We start from the raw sequence: 20,249 nt of genomic DNA on the forward strand, positions 1-20,249 counted from the left end.
TGCATCTGCTTTTCCAAGCTTCTTGAGTTTTAAATATATTTAATTATGGTGAGGGGGAAAAAGAAAGGAAAAGGACTTAAGAATAACAACCTTTTAGGGTTTTCAGAATTCTGCACTAGGTCCTGCTTTTTTTTTCTTAAAAGGCATATTTCATAGCGATTCTTGTCCTGTGGCAAGTCGACCGAGAAGATATTGTTAAAATATGTCTCTTTGGCTATATGAGCAAAATCAATTCTGAAGGCAAATATTTTGGCTTGGCTCCTATTTGGGGATTATTGTCTTTATTTCAATAACGGTTCACTGCAAAGAATTTTTGAACCAAAGTAACTTCATTCTCACAAATCGGTATTAGGTGACTTTTTTTTAATGTGCTTACCAATTAGTATAATTTTTGAATGCCTTTAAGACAGAGTTTCAGGAAACTCCTACCTGTGAAACCCTGAAAAGACTGGGGTATGTGACTAGCAAGCCTTACAGAGGTCTCCCCCTCAGTAACAGCCAGCCTTTGGTCCACTCTCAGAAATTTCCCTTCTGACTTGTTGATAGTGTGATGATACATGATTTAATGACTGTTAAAACCTAGGTCAACAAAAATAAATAAAGGAAGGAAGAAAAAAGAAAGCAAGTTAAGATTTGGCCTCTCTGTCCAAGGATAAATCTGTGGCTTATCCTTTGGGTGTTGAGGGGAAAAAAGTGTTCGAGAAGATTATGTGGTGGTGGTGGTGGTGGCTGTTGTAATAATCCCAAATCTTCAAAAACCTTACAAATAGAATACAAACATCTTGGTTTCCTGGACCATTTCAGGGTTAGTTGTTGACCTGATGTCCCGGGATGGCCTATTAGCTCAGTGTGAATTTCCCACAAACAAGGACTATTTCTCCTAAGATCATTACACAACCTTCAAAATCAGGAAATTAACATTGATTCACAACTACCACCTAAACCACAGACTTCATTCAGTTGTCATGTTTCTTCAGTCTCCTTCATTCTGGAAGTTTTCCAGCCTTTCCCAAACAGCTCTTCTCTCCCACGGATCACCCCTTCAAGTGACCATCCCATCAGCGGCGTATCCCCATCACACTCTATTCTATACCTGGCCTCATTTTTTCTTCACGCTATTTATTATTATTATTATTTTTTTTGACAGTGGCAAGAAGTAGTTTATTGGTGGAGGTGAGGGACCTGCACCCATGAGTGGTGGGTTCAGACCTGGCCAGTGACCTGGAAATCCATGTCCTCGACCAGGTCCTGCAGATAGGCCTTGTACTGCTCCGATGTGAGAGGGAGAGGGTGGCTGTTGGAAATGTGCAGGTCCAAGTGTTCTCCAGTGAGGAGGCACCCCCTACCCACACCATTTCTAGCAGAGCCCTGAGGCACGTGGGAACAACCTTGACCATCACTAGCTTCTTGGTCCACGGTTGGTCCTAGGTCCATGGCTCCCCCATGCAGAACCAGAAGGTGTAACGTGGTGAGCGTCTGCTTCCTTCGATGAAGGCAATCAGATCTGTCACTAGTGGCCCCAGGTTGAACACGCTTCCTTCCATCTCCTTGGGGACCTCGCCATCAGGCCCTTGGCCGCTGTCAAGGAGAAGGTCCTCGCCCACAGCCCAGTATGTGTGGCAGGGGCCCAGCCTCTGGGTGCAGAGTGAGTCCCCCGCCCGGGCAGCTCAGCAAACGACTCACGTAGCCCTTTACGGCCCTGTCTGCCAGGAACACCCCAGCGTCTGGCAGTGTTATCGGCTGCCCAGGGAGTGTCCTCTCCCCTCCTTCTGACCCCTCCAGCTGCAGGCCCCTGGGCCGAAGACATTCTGCTAGAAGACTTGGTGGCCCCAGTAGAAGGCGGTCACCTTGAACTCCCAGTCTTCCTCGGGCACCAACAACTGCTTCAGTGGGTTTTCAGGGGGCTCTGAGTTTGGGTAGGGAGCAGGAATGTCTAAGTTGGGGCTCAGAAAGGGCTGAGGGGGTTATTCAGGGGCCACAGCCAGGCTCGAGGCCCCTTCATCTGGAAGTGGGCCCAAGGCCATGTCATTCAGTAACTCCTCCAGAATGTCTTCCTGGGTGTCAGAGGTATTGAATCTGCCATCGGTGTCTGGAGAAGTCTCCAGCTCAGGGAAGTCCCCAACTGAGTTCACAAACTCGTAGATCTTGTGCCGGTTGTGGGGGTCCTTGCTCTGGTCCTCAGCTAAACGCAACCCTTCCTTCCTGTTCAGGGCAGACCTGAAATTCCTCTTCCAGGTTGGCAGGCCAGGCTTATCTTTCCCAGGCGTGTGGGCACCGCTGGCCTCTGCCCAGGCCTGGAAGATGCCCAAGTCCTCCTGCTGGGCATCCTGCCGCAGACAGTGCTTCCAGGGGATGCGGAAGCGCCTGCGGCCTCTGGTCCAGTCATGCCATGCCCTCCGGCTGCCTCCCCTCCCACCCCCCGTTCAGCTGAGACACCAGCCAAGGCAGGATGCGAGGCTTTTGGGATCCTATGTCAGGCTGTCAGCTGAGCTTTAGGGCGCTGGAGCTTTGTTTTCTGCAGATTTCTTGAAATAAAAACGACTTTCTCATCATTTGGGCAACAAACCCCAAAGAGGCGGCACCCGAAGCCTGGACATCCCTCCTCCCCCTGCCCCTCTTCGCACTTTCCCATGCTCTGGCTCTATGCTACGTTTATCTGAAATTTTAAAATCAGTTTTCTCTCTTCAAATTGAATGTAAGTCTTAAGAGGGCAGGAATTATTTTTTTGGTTTGGTTAAAGTTCCAAACCCAGAATATAGAAAAGTTCTTAGCAATACATGCTCATTAATTATCAGTTGATAAAGGAATGAATGAATGAATAAACGAGTGAATGAATGAATCCTCTGGGGTTTGGGAGAAAGCGAGAGCTTTCACAGACAAAAGAATAACTCACAATGTACCTTTCATTACCTTTCATAACCAAAATTAACAGAAATATTGGTTATGGCTCTTAATTGCATTTGCAGTGTAGCCATAAGCCACAAAACAATTTGGTCTGCTCAAGGAATAAAATATCTCTATATTTTACTGGCCTTACTGATAAGAAAGCTTTTCTACTCATTTCCCAACAATAGTTGCTAAATACAAGCCACTCTGCTACTGACATAGGCCTTTGGAAAATGAAAACTTTCTAAAATGGTGATGGTTAGGAACTCATGTAGCCATTGAGCTTTGGGAGAGGTAGGATTTAGTGTTTACAAACCAGTGTCTTTAAAAACTGCCCTGTAGTTAATGATTTTTGTTAGATCATAGAAAAATGCTTTGACAAGTGCCCTTCTGAGCTAAAAACAAGGCTGGGAGCTAAGCCATTAACCCAGTTTCCTTTCAGTGGGCACGTGGGCCAGCTCAGCACCTCTATTTTCTGCAGTGATCTGAACCATTTTGATAGAACCACTTTAAAGCTCATAGAGGCAGCACATCCATTTGAGATTTATAATGATTTCAAAATGCCCCAAGGAGATGATATTTTAATGGCAACTATTTCTCTACATGATTTTGTTATTTAATGAAGATGATTCTTACTTGAGCATGGAAGGAACCGATGACTTCAGTTTTCTGTGGCTACACAGTTCTTCCTCATTAAAGAATAAAAAGGAAGATTAAAAACTCACCATAGAAACTTTCCATTATTTTATATACACTTGTCAGTGAAGTTCTCACCAAGCCAAGTTACATACTAGGATCGTGCTACAAGTAGTTTATGATCCAGGATGCTGTTGCATAAGCCCTCGAGAGTTGATTCAGTTTAGCACTCACTTTTATTTGTGTTCACCTTTGCTGTGCCGCTATGGTCTGCTTGGCTAATGCAGCTGCAAAGCCCAGGGCAGGCGTCCTCAAACTACGGCCCGCGGGCCACATGCGGCCCGCCGAGGACATTTATCCGGCCCGCCGGGTGCCGCTGCCTGTCCTGCTTAGCAGCCATCTCGTCCCGGGCCCACAGTGCACATAGGAATTTGTTCATAGTTTTTTTTTTTTAAAAAACTATAGTCTGGCCCTCCAATGGTCTGAGGGACAGTGAACTGGCCCCCTGTTTAAAAAGCTTGAGGACCCCTGGCCCAGGGTAACTTTTAAGTTCAGGATGCTCCATGTGCAGCCAACCCAAAGCTTTTAACACTCCAGGAACGGATCATTCTCTCAGGAAGCAAGTCCCCTATCCCAGATTCATTCAGCCAAGGAGACTTATTTCAAGGCATTCTGAAATCTGAGCTAGCCCAGAACATTTACCAGCCCAAGCCTCGCAACTCCATCTTTGCATCACACCTTCGGTTTGTCTTCCTATGTGAAGATGTTTTTCCCCTCTTCAGGATGACACCCAGTAATCAGAAAGTTCATTATAGTATCCCCAACATAAAAACAAGACTTCATTGGTTCAAGACCAGAAATAGCCAACAATCTTCCATTGAAATTACTGTGTTGGCAAGAACTTTCAATATTCATTAACTGTGTTCCCATCCTCGCACTAGGGAGAAGGTTGCCCAGGATAGAGTACTTACCATGGCAGGTTTGGTGGTGGCATTGTTCCAGGTTCTCTCTCAACTAATCTGGAATATCACAGATGTTTTTGTAAGGCCAGATGGTAGGGATGTTTGCCTTCATTTACATAATAGTGTTTGTTAGGGTGATCTTCTGTGTAACAAGCCCCAAACTCCTGGTGTAAAACAAGCGTATTATGTTTCAGTTCCGTTGGCCAGGTAAGTGGCATGGCTCGGCATCTGTTCCATGTGGTGTTGACTGAAGTCACTTAGTGACCTTCAGCTGGCAGATGGGCTGGTCTAGAGGGTCCAAAGTGGCGTCACTTACGCTCAGACTGTCGACTGGAGCACCTTCACGTGACCTCTAGAACATGATGAGCTCACGGTAGTCTGACTTCCTACATGGCAACTTGCTCCACAGACTGAGTGTTGTAAGAACCCCAGGTGGCAGCTACAAGACTTTTTATGATCTAGCTTCAGATGTTCCAGAACATCACTTCTGTCACATTTCATTTACCAAACAATTTACCAAAGCCGACCGAGACTCCTGCTTAGGGGAGGGAGAAATTAGGCTCTGCCTTATCGCTTTTCGTTGTTAAGATGCTAGATAAGCCCTGAGTTCCAACCCCCCTCACTGAATCCTTCTACATGTATGTGCCGTGCACATGTTAATGGGCTCATGAGCTGTTTTTCTCCTTAATCTGTATTTTGTCCATTTGTTTTCACAGACCCCGACACTGAGTCTATGGGTGCAGAGGGATTTTTTCCTTCCCTACACTGTCAAAGATGAGTCAAGTTTGATTTCGACCTCTTAGGAACTTGCAGTGTAATCAGAGAGACTATACTTAAAGAGGTAATTGGTAATTGCAACAAAGAATGATCCTATATAATAAAAGCCTAATATGCTAAGTGTCCGGTCATCCAGTTGTCCATTCAACCAATCAAAGCGTAATATGCTAATGATATGCTAAGGCCACTCAACCGCTCACTATGATGTGCACTGACCACCAGGGGGCAGACAGTTGACTGGTTGACCAGTTGCTATGACGTGCACTGACCACAAGGGGGCAGACGCTTTGACCAGTAGGTTAGCTTGCTGCTGGGGTCTGGTTGATCAGGACTGAGCCGGACCCCAACAGCTTTGTCCAGAAGGATGTCCAGAAGGTCATTTGGCTGTCTGGTCTCATTAGCATATTATGCTTTTATTATTATAGTTTGTGAAGACATAGTGAACAACTAACTGGTGTGTGTGTGAAACCACTTAGTAAAGGAGATATTTGAACTGATTCTTTAGTGATATATAGGACCTTTCTCTCTCACCCCCCCGTCTCCCAAAGTTCTAATTTCAGATCTGCCCAGATTGACAAAAGGAGAAGACAGAAAGAGCAGAGGCTTGTAGGACCATTTTATATAAATTTGCAAGCAATTTCTCCCATGGCAAATGTTCGTTAAAACCAAGTGCTCCCTTCCTGTTCTTGATGGTGCCTCTCCCCCCTCTGTATCTTGCTGTTGCTAAGGAAGGAGTGAGCAGCTTATTCACTGACTTGGACTGGCTCTGCTTTTTTCTCACTCAAAGGCTTTTTACAGCACTTTGCTTTGAACATGGATTTCTGTGGTGATACCCAGCACTGCGCTCTGCCTACTGACAAAGGAGACAGATTCTGTTCGTGAGGGAAGCCAGATTTTTCAGTCCTCTGAGCCCTTCCTAGGTTCTACATCGTTTCCCTGTTTGTCATTCCCCACGTTAATGAAACCAAACAGGTGCACCGAAAGTCCACGTGCCAAAAGGTTTCAGACTCCAAAGCACCAAATGGCAGACAAGTGCCTCCTGAACATACGCATCTTCCAACGACGAGAGGGAATGCTTTATGTAATGGTTTCCTGGGGATTCTTTGAAAACGTGAATATTGCCCTTTGCCCTTCCCTTCTCACTCCCTCACACACTCCTTATTTTAACACCTCACCACTGGACTGACTTCCTGTTCATCCATGGTGCAGATCCATCCTTGTCTCATGTCAGTGAGTTCATTTTCAAGCAGACTAAGCAAGTTTGCAAGCTCAGTAAGAGTACTCATTCCACACTCATGATATTTGAGTCTGTGGTGCGTATTCAAACGCTATGCATTTTAACTAATGGCACACCTGAACCATGAGAGAAAATACAAGCATAGGCTTGCTCCGACACTGGCTCCTGCTTCAGTGAGGAAGATCCTATATATCACAGCGCATTCTGAATTATAGTTCAGTCATCGTAAACAGTTTTTGTCCAATAATCAAGAAAATTTCATCTCTGAATTTACTTTTTTGACACTCTTATAGTACTTTGAACATTAAATTTCATTTTCCAGAAAGTATGAAATAACATAGTTAAGTGGTGTGACAGATTTATAGCTCAGGGCAAACAAAAGCTGACAGCAGTCAGGATGATATGGAAGTGGGGGACTGAAAATTAGCTAAGTGGCTCCTATAATTATCCAGTAAAAAATAAACGGCTAGAACCCCCAATACATTTAGAGATTAACAGGTTAAGAACATCCACAAGCCAAGCAAATTTTTAAAATATTTATGATTTATTAAGTTTAAAGAAATAAAGCTAAATAACTTTAAACAAATGGAAGTTACATGGTATACAGTGATAAACTGAGTTGTAACATTTTTAGATGACTTACAAAGGCCATTTTCATCTATATTAATTTTAAAGAAGTATTAGCAAAATGCAACATGGGAATACTTAAAAATAGCATATTAAATCTACCAAATTTCTTAATTTATGTAAAATGTTAAGTTTTTCCCTCCGTGGTCACCCAATAAGAACACTTCTAATCAACTTTCTATAACGAGCTGACATATATTCATATAACACCAACTACTTTTATTAGCCTGAAAAAATTAAGCAATAACCAAAAACAATCACCATGCATTTACAGAACTGTTGGTATACTATTTACTGTGCAGTCCGCTAATATTTATTGAGCTCCTCCTATTTTCCAGGACCAAAAATATAATTTCTACCTTATAGATTTGTCAAAACCGTCCCTCAAGATAATAGCATTTTTATATAAAAGAAAATGTCTTGCCAACCTAATTTAAAAAAAAAAAAAGAATCAGATTTATAGAAACTTGCTCAATACCATAAACAGTAACATATTTAATTATACTAACTGCCAATTTTAAGAGATCACTGATTTTTCACATTGTTACCACTATGTTTTTGCTTTTATATTTTTTCTTAAATTCATATGAATATATGCAGTATTTTTTATTTACATCCTATCACTGATTTTTCCTACTTCTCTCCTGAAGGTCATCATGACATATCTATAATTTCTTGCATATAAATTTTAATAAAATATACATAAGTGGGAATGGATAGTATTAAGTATTACTCTATCATTCTGGAATTTAAAAATAACACAAGCACACATTTTAAAAAGCTACACACATTAAATAGATACAAACCGTGATTTCTAAAATATAGTAATATATATGTAAAAAATGAACCTCATTAAAATTTTTGGTTTATAAATTATAATCTTAAATATAGGATGTGAAGAAGTTTAAATGGCTATGTATAATGATGGTCAACCACATATAAGGTACTGAAATACACATTCTTTTAAGTTTAAAGTACTTTTCCTAAGAACTGGGCTAATGGGTGGTTCCTCATTTTAGTTCAACTGGAATAAAATTACAAAAGGAGTATTTTCCTTTTGTTATTATGGATAACTTTAGCCAAAAGGTCAAACAACATAAAATTCCACAAATATTGAGGATAATTCAGTTGTTAATAATTTCAAATTCTGGCCCACACCCAGTATTATGTAAGTACAGATTATCTTATAGAAAAGTTGTTCTAGTATAGACCCCATATCTGACTAGAACGGGAAGAACTATAAGGGAACAGACCTCATTAGAGACCTCCTAAGTGCCCTTATTCTACAGGTTAGAGACCGAGCTCAATCTTGATAAGTAACTTGCCTAAGTCATATGCCAAGGATAGAACCAGGCCTGAGCCTTTTATTCTGGGCTTTTTTCCATATATATATATATACACACACACATACACACACACACACATATACACACATACATACATACATACACACACATTTTAAACCATATCTGAGTTCTCTCATTTTGGGACAAACTCACATTCCTTACTCACTATATTTTAACTCTAATTTAGAAAATGACCCAGTAACAGATTTTTTTATCTACAGTGCAACAACACTAGTTTTTCTTTAAAAAACGAGCATTACAAGAACAGGACACAGTTCACAATGTCAGGGCACTTTTTGAGCTTCATTAAGCAGAGAAGATTATGCAGGAAAAAGTTCACTTTACATATAATTTGGTTTGGCTGCAAAACGCTTACATAAAGGTCCTAGCTTTGAGACGTCTTTATAGCATAGTAACTTCATACGTTGTGAAATGGTTTTCTATAATCTTGACATTTTCTTCAGAGAGCCAGTTCTCCTGTTTTAGCTGCCTTATAAGAGCTTCCAAAGACTTCAATCTCCCTAGAGTTTGTTGCTCTTGTAGCTCAAGAAGAGTAATCTTTGAATGTAGTTTAGAGACTTTCTGCCAAAGATGCTCCTTATTTATATCCTGTCTGCAGTAAGAATGTTCCAGTTGTAAGACTTCTGTCTCATAGTCTAGCTCCTTACAGGAGTCTTCACTGTCTGTGTCTTCCATTTCTACAGTTTCTTTTTGGACAGGCATAAAAGATTTAATTGTAGGTTTGGAACTTTCTGTGGGTACATAAATGGCAATAACAGATTCTTTATTTGGGTTTAATTCTTCAACCGTTTGAGTAATTGTGCTGAGTAAGAATGAATTTTCCTGTGCTGACTTAATTTCCACTGAATTATTTGTAACGTTTGGATTAGCAAGATGATTGGTAGTTATTTCAAGCACTTCTTGGGTTTCCAAAGACTGCTGAATACTTTCTGAATTTGAAGTTGTCAAAGTAATAGTTGTTGAATTTAGATTCTCAAAAGATGTGTGAAAACCACCTATGTCTTGGTTAATTGATGTTTCCAAGGTAGAGTCTGGTTTTCCAGTGTCTTCCAGTTTAACGAGATTAAGAGTTAACATGTTACTGTGTACACTTCCTGCTTTTGGAGCTGGCGGCTTCACCAACGCAGATGAAGGGAGTGACTCTGCATGTCCAGGGAGGACTCCTGTGTTAACTGTACTTTTCTCTGGCTCTTTTGATGCAAATGTCTCTTGTGACTTGGCTTTCAGGCACACCTCTTTCTCATACTCTATTTTTTTCTTCTGACAGTTGTTTTTGGAAGGGTCTTTTTCCTAGAAAATAATATTTTCAAATACTAAAAAAGATGTCTCTTATTAGTCAGTGTTGAATACTTAATTACAACTTTAAGTAGTATATTGGCCAAGCCAATTTATTCAGTTTAAAAAATTCTAACTATATAACTCAAGTAGACTTTAAAGTGTTTTTTACAAAGCATTCAGCATCCTCAATATATGATGGAAACATTTCAGATCATTCAAAAGACCAGTAAAAATACCTTAGATCATTAACTTATGGTAAGTTAGTGATTTACATCTGCTATTTTTTTGCTCCTCTTAAGCTATGCTTCACAATGGTTTAGTTTTAAAAAATTATCATGTTTAGTAAAAGCATTAATCAGCTTTCTTTTTCTCAAGTATCTGTTCCCCAGCACTTATCTTTCTTTCCCTCTCCCTCCTTCCACCTAATTTCCTGCCAGTCTGCAATCCACGCCCCTGCTCAGCTTTCTCCCCTCTTGCCCTGCCTCCAATACCTGACTGTCTTCAGGCAAAGAAAATATTGTTGGAATTGCAGTTTGTTTCAAATATCGAATCCCCCATCTGATGTCAAGAGAGTCAGGAGTGAAATGGTCACTGCACAGGAACTGGTATTTACTGGGCATCCATGAATCTCGTTTCATGTTCTTTAACCATTTTTCAAGTCTTTCTTTGTCATGGAGAGGAAACCTGAAATTAAAAAGGGAAAATTTTGCTGTATTTTTACAATTTTTCCAGATTCCAGGCCTGCGTGTATAGGTAATCTATGCATCAAGCGCTGCAAGAGCAAGGCAACCAAACTCGCACGTAAGAGCACCTTCGTGACAATCACACCGCAACCGCTCTGCAGCGAAGACGACGAAGATGGAAGATGTGCAGGCAAAGCTTTGTCTGAGCAGAAGGGCTGGTAAAACAAAGCTCAGAGTCCCTTCAAATAAACATACGTATTCCAACAAAAAATAAAATCTATTCATATTTTCTGTGAATTATGTTCTATTTTTATTTTGTTGTGTATTTTGCCTAGAACTAGGAAAGAGCTTTGTATAAACTACAAAGTCCTATTCAAGTGTATTTCATACTAACACTACAAATGAAACAATTTCTTGTCTATAATTTTAAAAAATATTAAGCTTTAGGCTCTTAATTATGTTTACATATATATGTATACACACACATATATACACACACACATATATGTGTGTATATATATAAAAGCCAAACGACCAGCTATGATGTGCTCTCCCCCCCCCCCCCCCCCCCGCTGGCCCACCAGACCCCACCAGTGCAGGAATTCATGCACTGGACGCTGAGTGTGTGTGTGTGTGTGTGTGTGTATAAATATATTTTTATTGATTTCAGGGAGAGGGAGAGAGAGATAGAAACATCAATGGTGACAGAGAATCATTGATCAGCTGCCTCCTGCATGCCCCCTACTGGGGATTGAGCTAGCAACCTGGGCATGTGTCCTGACCTGGAATCAAACCTTGACCTCTTGGTTCACAGGTCGAAGCTTAACCAATGAGCCACGCCAGCTGGGCTATGTTAATATTTTTAAAACAAGGAGAAGTTAACTCAAACAAATGGTTTAGCTGACAATAAAATGAACACCAAGTCTTATACTAATATTCCCTTCTCTTTACCAGAATCACCCTCAATTCTACCCGCATGCAATTTAGTCCAATATTCCCAGGCTTCCTATAACCAATGAACTGGGAACTCTAAAATTCAAGTTCTGCAAGAGAAAATGACACAAGAAAAGAACAAGACATGTCCTTGAGAAAAGACAGACTCAGATCTATTTTAGTAAAAGCATTAAGGCCCCGTTTCCTCGGGGAAGGTGGAGTTAAACGACACCCATGACTTGCTCACGGTGGATAAAGGAACTGGAGTGCACCCTCCCGGAGGGCAGGTGTGATGTCAGTGCAATGGGTCAGGGAGGCGGGGAACCGCTGAGAACCTCAGGGCGCCTCGCAGACCTGTCTGTTTCCCGGGCGCTATCAACACCCCAACAGGCCTCTGTACCCGTAGCGGGCCCGGCGTCCTGGCCCAGCGAGGGCGCTTCCAGATAGAGCTCGAGCCTTCACGCCCCGCTCCCGCAGGGCCAGACCGCGCCGTGGGACACCCCGAACCCCGACCCCAAACGGCCTAACCCCGCGGCCCAAAAGCAAGGCTGACACTTCCGATCCAGGGACTACTCACGGGTAAAAACTCAGCTTGCGTTCCTTATTGTTCCGTCCCCGTCGGTTCTTACAGCAAATCGCTGCGCAATAGCGAGGCATCGCTCCGGCGCGGCCCGGAAGGGAGACCTGGCTGACTCGGGGCACAGGCGGGCCCTCCTCCTCGCGGCCGCAGGGCCCCAAACCCAGGCCGCGCGCGCGCCACCGCGCCTGCGCGCGGACAGGCTAGAGACACCGCCCACAGCAAGTCACTTCCGCTTCTGCGGGCATCAGCACCGTCCTCTGGGGGGGTTGATCCGGAAGTGACGCATAAGCTGAACAGCAACAACAGTTTTCCACGTGCGCGTAGGGCGCCACGGTCACGTGGGGCGGCAGGAGCCAATAGGGGAGCGTTTCGTGTAGGTCTTAGGAGGTGGAGACGCCTGCTGCGGCCGCGCGCCAGTCGGGAGCCGGCGGAGAGGGAACGCGGCGGAGGTGAAGGCAGGAGGAGGGCGAGGTAGGTGTCCCAGCGGCCGCAGGGCGCACGCCGGCTCCTGGGGGACTCCGGTCCGAGTGAGGGGCCGGGCTGAGCCGCTGTGTGAAGCCCGTCGCAGCGGCCGCCGCCGGGGGGCGCGGGGTTTGGCGCGCCCCGGGGCCTGGGGCATCCTTTGTGGGTTGTCTCGGCCTCATCGTCCCCCGCGGTGGCCGGAGGGCTCGGGGCTGCCTGGGGTGTTTGAGGGAGGTTATGGGGAGGAGAAGACGGTCGAACCGCTGAGGGAGTGCGCGTCGCGTTGGGGCGTCGGACCGCTCGTCTGGAGAAGGGAGCCGGGGCGGCGGCCTGCCTGGCGGCGGCGCCCGGACGGGCGGGGCGTGGGTCGGCGCCTCTGGCGGAGGCTGCACCGTCCCACCCTGTGGGCCACCGCCTCGGGTATCGGGCCCAGGCTGCTGTCGGGCGGGTCCCTCTCGGGCACGAAAGGCGGTGCGATGCAGAAGTCCGGCTACTGAACAGGGTCAGAATTCAGCTGGAAACTGGCATAGCGTTCGCTAAACCTGCAAGGCGCTTCCTGCGGGGCCGAGGCCCGCCCTGGGGCCCTGACCCCCTGCAGAGCCCGCGGCCTGGGGAGTGCTCTTTCCGCCTGCAGTTTGTACTTGACCCCTGGTCCCCGTGACCATGACTAAGTGTGGGGAGAAGTGATCCACCTGCTAATTACGCCCCGCGAAGGCCACGGGAGAGGAGGGCAGGCGTTTCCACAAACCCCGGTGTCTTTCGTCAGCCGGTTATGTCATCATAGGTTATTAGGGACTCCTGGGGTCCGGCGCTCGCCTTCGCCGTCCTCCTCACTCGTTACATCTGTACCAGCGAGGGCTTTCAGTCAAATCTTCTCCGAGGACAGAGAACTATCCTAATGGCTCCCGAGGAGTGTCCAGCAGCCTTGGCTGGAATTTAAGGAATTTAAATTCTGTTAACTGCGTTGGGCAAGACTTGTTGGCCCATGTTTACTGCTGGGGACCTTACCGTTCAGAAAACGACGGCCTTCCCGTGTGTGGCGGCGCGGGCGGCCTTGCTGTGATGTCCAGCTTCGGGGCTGACAGCAGCCTGGGTTCCCTTGCGGAGGTGCGGGCTGAAAGCGCTCACGGCGGGGAAAGGACTACTAATTAGGCAGGTTGAGCCCTTCACCTTGGTGATGCGCTTCTTTGCCTTTTTCTGTGAAGTTAAACGACTGTGTTAACTCCCTGAGAACATGAATTCCTGAAGTTTGAGGTCCTTTAACATGTTACCTGGATTTCCCACCCTTTTTTTGTTTTTCCCAGTATTAAGTGGGAAAAGTCAGTTACTGACTGTTTTTGTGTGTACTCCGTGTGTAGCCTGCTTTGTTAGTGGAAAGGCAGAGACGAATGTTTTTCTCAGTTGGGCTGCTTTATATTTGCCCTTGAGAAGGTTACAGCCAGTGTTGGGGTAGTAGAGCCCGTATAAATGAAATGATGTGGGGTCAGGCACAGGCTGCCTTGTACCCTAAAGGTTGATTGGGTTTCTCTTGAAAGAAAGTCTTACCACTGGCTCCATGGATAACATTGTCTTTCTTGCTTTTCTCTTTTAGGGTATTAGAAATGGCTACTCCCCAGTCAGTTTTCACTTTTGCCATCTGCATTTTAATGATAACGGAATTAATTCTGGCCTCAAAAAGTTACTATGATATCTTAGGTTTGCCAAAATCGGCATCAGAGCGCCAAATCAAGAAGGCCTTTCACAAATTGGCCATGAAGTACCATCCTGACAAAAATAAGAGCCCTGATGCGGAAGCAAAATTCAGGGAGATTGCAGAAGGTAAGTCAGCGCCTGTCTCTGAGGTCTCACAGGTATTAACAGTGAAGGAGAGGGACAGCTAAGAAGAGTGTATGTATTGAAGACTGGAGATGGGAGGTGGAGTGGGATCTACATTTCAATATAGCGAGATTCTCGGAACTGTGTTCTTACCACAGATAACTTGGATTCCTGAATGGGTGGATAAAATGGTGGTATTTTTTTTATTGACATCCAGATCTAAATGTGTTGAAAATTTTATTTTATTATTTGTAAAATTGCTTATGTTTCGGTGTCAAAAGGAATTTTTGGTACCCAATACTTATAAACTAACTTATTAATGTTTAAGTATGGAGATTAAATATAAAAAAATATTAAGTGTAAAAAATTTAAATAGACTAAAATGCCTTGGTATTTTTTTTTCTACCTTCCTTGATCTACATTACAAAGCCAAATTTGTCTTTAAAGGAAAAGTATGAAACCAATTTTTACTTAAGACCAGTTCTAAAATTGCATCTCCTGAACATTCAGTAATTAAGGGTGGGTGGAGTTAACTGAGTAGGGGGTTGGAGTTAAATATTTACTTTAGCACAAAAGTGAAAAATCTGAATTCCTCTTAATTCATTATATTTGACCATCAAATTCTTTAATAGAAGTAATGATTTTACACAAATAATATGAAGAATAACTGTAATTGTTGCCCCCATTTATTTGTAGCTATGGTAGCATTCATTTAACAAATATTCATTGGCTATTGGAGCATGCATTGTGCTAACTGCTTATAGTATGCAATGAACAAGAGGAAGTTCTTGCCTTTTGTAACTTTCACTTTCACTTTCTTCTTTTTTTTTCAAATATTTTTTATTGTTGGTAGTATTACAGCTATCTCCTATTTCTCCCCCCTCTGCCTCCTAGCTCCAATCCTCCCCACCCCTCACCCCCGGTCTTCACCACCATATTGCCGTGTCCATGGGGTATGCATATAAGTCCTTTGGTTTATCGCTTCTTGTCCCCCAACCCCATATCAAGGTCTATCATCAGTCTGTTCCATGCCTCCCTGCCTCCGGTCTCATTTTGTTGGTCCTTTATTCTTACTTTTGTATACTTTGGTTTTACTTAAAATGTGAAAGCCTCTAAAATAGAGAGTTGAATGTACTTACTGAAGAGGTATGCAATCCTGATTACCTTCCGTTACTGAAGTATCTTTATTTCTTTCAGCCTATGAAACGCTGTCAGATGCTAACAGGCGAAAAGAGTATGACTCTCTTGGACACAGTGCTTTCACTAATGGCAAAGGACAAAGAGGTAGTGGAAGTCCTTTTGAGCAGTCATTTAACTTCAATTTCGATGACTTATTCAAAGACTTTGGTTTTTTTGGTCAAAACCAAAACACTCGTTCTAAGAAGCACTTTGAAAATCACTTCCAGACACGCCAGGATGGTTCTAGTAGACAGAGGCATCATTTCCAGGAGTTTTCTTTCGGAGGTGGACTGTTTGATGACGTGTTTGAAGATATGGAGAAAATGTTTTCTTTCAGTGGCTTTGACCCCACTGGCCGGCACACTGAGAATAGATTCCATGGATCTAGCAAGCACTGCAGGACTGTCACTCAGCGCAGAGGAAATATGGTCACTACATACACTGACTGTTCAGGACAGTAGTTCGTTTTCTTTCTGTTCTCACCAAGCCCAGCTAGTTGACTGTTCTTCAATATCTATGATGCAAAACAGTTTTCCGCGAACTATTTTGACAAGTGCATGATTTCACTTAACTTGATACAGTTGTTAAATATATTTAAATTGTTTTTGACAAATTAACATTCAGTTAGTAGAGAAATGGTTAATTATTAATTTCTCTGATTAGTAAAGGGTCTTGAAAAAGAAAAAGGAGATGTAATTTTGCCTGGTCTTTTTTTTCCACCTGGGGCCAGGTTTATTACCAAGAACGGAATGAGTTTGCCTGATTTATATTTAAAGGTTAAACTCTTAAATTTATTTTAGATTTTAGTTGTATGAACTTGGATGATTTTTGCAGTGAAACCTTTGCTAACTTAAAATTGCATGCTCTGTAGCATGGCTGACTTGAGTTGCTAAGTGTTCCTGGAACTGGACAATGAGTCGTTAAGCAAGGGAGAGCAGTGCCTCGGTAACTTTCCACTGACAGCTTTAGGAAGGCGTGGCTGAATATTTACCACGGGCCATGGCTTTCTGCTGTCCCGTGGGAGTAAAGGAAATGATTGTGCTGCTCATAGTCGCTTGTGCTGAAAAAAGTTGGGAACTTATGAAATATTGCCAAGAGATTGTTACGTATTTGGCCCCTGGCTAATGATTTTGTAAGGTTGGAATCATAGCTACTTCACATATCTTTTCACATTTCTTTCTTGTTGGCTCTGTATGTCTTAATACAGGTTTATGTTTCTTGTGTGTGTGTGTTTCCTCTTCTTTGCACTCATCTTTATCTAGAAATTGACTAATACCTCATTCTGTTTGTAAAAACAGTAATTTCTGCGCAACCTTATCATGTGCAATATTTTTAAATTCTAAGAAATGTGTGCTTTTGTTTTCAGATAGACTTATTTCTTTAGTTCTGCACTTTCCCACATTATACTCCATATGAGTATTAATCCTATGGATACATATTAAAAGTAGTAAATGTCTCATACAATGTGTGTGAGTGAGAGAAATACAATATTTACAATGTAATGTTCTCTGGTGTCATTTCTTTGTTAAAAGTTTACTCTGCAATTCTGGAGGTATGCTTACACTGATCAAAAACCATATTCCAGAAGTCATCTTGCTTTCTTTCATCTTCCTTCCCTCACATATTTTGGTAGTTTGAAGATTTTGTGAATTATCTTTTTGGTGTATTTTGCTTGGTAGAAACAGGTATTCATGCCACTGAGTCATTCCTCTTTAGACCAGGCTGGGAAACAGCAGAGGCTTTGCATAAAGCTCCATTTGGTGTAATGATCGTTGAAGAAGGTCAGTTTATATTTACATACCTTAATTTCCTGGAAATTAAGTTTGATGTGTTAATAAGAAAATAGCCATACCTTGAATTTTGGTCTGAGGATTCTTTGTAGCCTATCAAACAAAACAAGTGAGGGGGATTAATTTAAAAAAAATATTTTTATTGGTTTAAAAAATGTATTTTTATTTTATATATTTTTTATTGGTTTAAAAATATATTTTTATTTTATATCAGAGAGAAACATCAATGATGAGAGAGAATCATTGATTGGCTGCCTCCTGCACAGCCCCCTACTGGGGATCGAGCCTGCAACCCAGGCATGTGCCCTTGACTGGAATTGAACCTGGGACCCTTCAGTCTATAGGCCATTGCTCTATCCACTGAGCTAAATGGGGCAGGGCAAGGATTATTTTTATATTGTTATCATCTGTTCTCTTTTCTCTACAGCCTGATTGTCTTCCCTGTTTTTCCCCTTTTGAATATTTATTTGAACCTCCCCCCCCCCCCCGCCCCTTTTTTTAGCCTCCTTTTGGCTCTGCAGAGGTGATTACGGAACCTTTGGTCTGTAGCCAGTTGGTCAGAACACAGGTAACAATGTGGGCTTGCCATTGGCGCTTGGAGCAGAGGGCTGAGCCCTTGACCTTCGGGATCTGATGCTCTCTCCAAGTAGAGAGCATCCAAAGTGAGTTGAATTGTAGGACAGCTGGTACCTGGAGCATCACCTCATCAGGTGGGGGAACCTCTCCCCCAGCACATTGGAAATTTGGGTTCCAGAATACTGTTTTAGTGGGCTTCTTTAAGCTTCCAACATGCTACTCTGCATTTTGAATCTAGTAGAAGTCCCAAGTGTTATTTGTCAAATTTACTGGACTATGGAACCATTTGCACTGAGTACCCGTAGCCATATCCAAGTGTGCAAAAGTAAAAGTCATGTGATACGGGCAATGGATCAAATTTATTGACGAGTGATGTGAAGAGAGTTATAACTATGAGGGTAGGTACCTGTGTATAGTATTGCCTTGCTTTTCTTTGTTATGAACATGAGGCAGCTCCAGATTAAAGCTGGATGTTGGTCATAAAGATTGGACATTACGATTAAGAAATATCATGTACATGGTAATGAATGCATCTTATGGAGCAAGAGCCGATGGCCCTTCTTCCCAGAGTGTTCATTGACTTCTTTGTTTGTTTGCCACCTGGAAAATGCATAAAATTATGACTGTAGAAAGCCAGTCTTGGGCAAGTTAGAGACTTCCCCTAGATGGATAAAGAAAAGTACAAAGATAAATGCACCTACTCATTCATAGCTGGCCATGTTTCTTCACTGCGGAAACGGAAGTCATCTGGGAAGAACTCCCCCGGCTCCCCACCACCCTCCAGTAGCAGCCCACTCCCTCTGCTTTTGCAGGCGTTCTGTGAAAAGTTCACATTCCCACCTCAAGCCAGCCCTCCACAGTGCCCTGGATCTCGTCAGCTCCAGAAGTGCAAATCAGTGCCCCAGAAATGCCCCCCACTCCTCTCACACGGGTTTGCTTTCTGTCCAATCATTCCCCCCAGCAAACAACCCTTTGCTACTTCTCCCTCGTTGAAAGCATGTTCTCTTGACTTCACATTCCCATCCAATGGCTGTTTCATCGCTCACCATTGTAGCAAAACTTCTCCAAAGAGTTTCCCTTCCCACCACTCCGAATCTCTCCTCAGCGTTCTGGAAGAGCTCACATGGTAAAATCAATGTCAAGTAACAAACACATTGGCCATTTCTCAGGCCTCATCACACAGTTCCACACTCTTCCTGAATATTCCTCATGTGGCTCCCAGAACACCAGCTGCTGCTTTTTTCTCGTTCCCCGCCCCCGGCTGCTCCTTTTCAGTCTCATTGGTTGATCTCTCCTCTTTGCATCTTCTCAGTCCAGGCGCTTTCCTTCCCTTCACTTTTTCCTTCCCTCTCCTTTTTCCCGCTTTTCCTGTCTTAGGTAGTTTCTGCTGTATAAAAATGCAGAAACAGTACATTCGGTTTCATTTCACATGAAAGCATAGTAGTAATTGGGCTAAGGACCTCTGGCGTTGGTCCCTGGTCACATTTTTGCCAGCCAGCCTTTTTTCTTTTCCCAGCTCCTCTGTGTAGCGACATGAAGGTGTAGACTGCACACTTGGACATTTATTTTCACTTGTTGACGGTCTGAGATGGTCTCATGCTATTTTTCTATGCCTTAAACTATTTTCCACATTAAACCATAACATAGCCCTAGCCCAGTGGTCAGCAAACTGCGGCTCGCGAGGCACCTGAGGCTCGCGAGCCACCGTTTGCCGCTCTGTTGACTAATGAGTTTGCCGACCACTGTCCTAGCCGGTGCTCAGTGGTTAGAGCATCAGCCCAAGGACTGAAGGGTCTTGGGTTCAATTCTAGTCCAGGGCATGATCCCCAGGCCTGGGCGGGGGGGCGGGGGGTGTGGGAGGCAAACAATCGATGTGTCTCTCATGGATGTTTCTCTGTCTCTCCCCTCCCTTTCACTCTCTAAAAATCAATGGAAAAAATATCCTCAGATGAGGATTAACAAAAAAAAAAAAAAAACAACACTAAAAACCCCCCACAACATAAGAGTCTTTGCAGTCTTTAGTGCTGCTATTATTTTTAATAAAAAAATCACTTGGTATATACACTGACTGGCAAGATTATTATGATCTGTGAATGTATAATAATCTGGCCACTCAGTGGGTGTGTGTGTGTGTGTGTGTGTGTGTGTGTATATTGGAGGCCCGGTGCATGAATTCGTGCATGGGTGGCATCGGGCCAACCTGGCCAGGGGGAGAGGACATGGGCAGTTGGCCGGCCTGCATGTTGGTTGAACTCCTGGTCGAGGGGACAATTTGCATATTAGCCTTTTATTATATAGAACTAGAGGCCCGGTGCATGAAATTCATGCACGGTGGTGTGTGTCGCTCCGCCCAGCCTGCACTCTCTCCAATCTGGGACCCTTCGAGGGATGTCCGACTGCCCGGTAGGATCAGGCTTAAACGGGCAGTCAGACATCCCCTCTCACAATCCAGGACTGCTGG

At 43.6% G+C, this 20,249-nt stretch overlaps 2 protein-coding genes and 1 pseudogene across 3 annotated transcripts; 1 reads left to right on the forward strand and 2 right to left on the reverse strand.

Annotated features, from left to right (window-relative positions):
- Positions 1-1,203: 1,203 nt before the first annotated feature.
- Positions 1,204-2,632, reverse strand: LOC308246895 (interferon regulatory factor 3-like; annotated as a pseudogene). The gene is made up of 2 exons: positions 2,625-2,632; positions 1,204-2,373 (listed from the first exon to the last, which is right to left on the reverse strand). The product of its transcript is annotated as an interferon regulatory factor 3-like (transcript).
- A 4,389-nt stretch (positions 2,633-7,021) lies between these two features.
- Positions 7,022-12,162, reverse strand: THAP5 (THAP domain containing 5). Its single transcript, XM_080666650.1, has 3 exons — positions 11,964-12,162; positions 10,262-10,454; positions 7,022-9,782 (listed from the first exon to the last, which is right to left on the reverse strand). Exons 1-3 carry the CDS (start codon positions 12,041-12,043, stop codon positions 8,874-8,876), a joined length of 1,182 nt encoding a protein of 393 aa, XP_080522776.1. The 5' UTR covers positions 12,044-12,162; the 3' UTR covers positions 7,022-8,873.
- Positions 12,163-12,294: 132 nt separating this feature from the next.
- On the forward strand, positions 12,295-16,645 carry DNAJB9 (DnaJ heat shock protein family (Hsp40) member B9). Its single transcript, XM_080666651.1, has 3 exons — positions 12,295-12,437; positions 14,020-14,246; positions 15,441-16,645. The coding sequence occupies exons 2-3, from the start codon at positions 14,030-14,032 to the stop codon at positions 15,881-15,883; spliced, it is 660 nt and encodes a 219-aa protein (XP_080522777.1). The 5' UTR covers positions 12,295-12,437; positions 14,020-14,029; the 3' UTR covers positions 15,884-16,645.
- The last annotated feature ends 3,604 nt before the right edge of the window (positions 16,646-20,249 follow it).

The sequence above is a fragment of the Plecotus auritus genome (assembly GCF_963455305.1).
Source record: "Plecotus auritus genome assembly, chromosome: 4".
NCBI lineage: Eukaryota > Metazoa > Chordata > Mammalia > Chiroptera > Vespertilionidae > Plecotus > Plecotus auritus.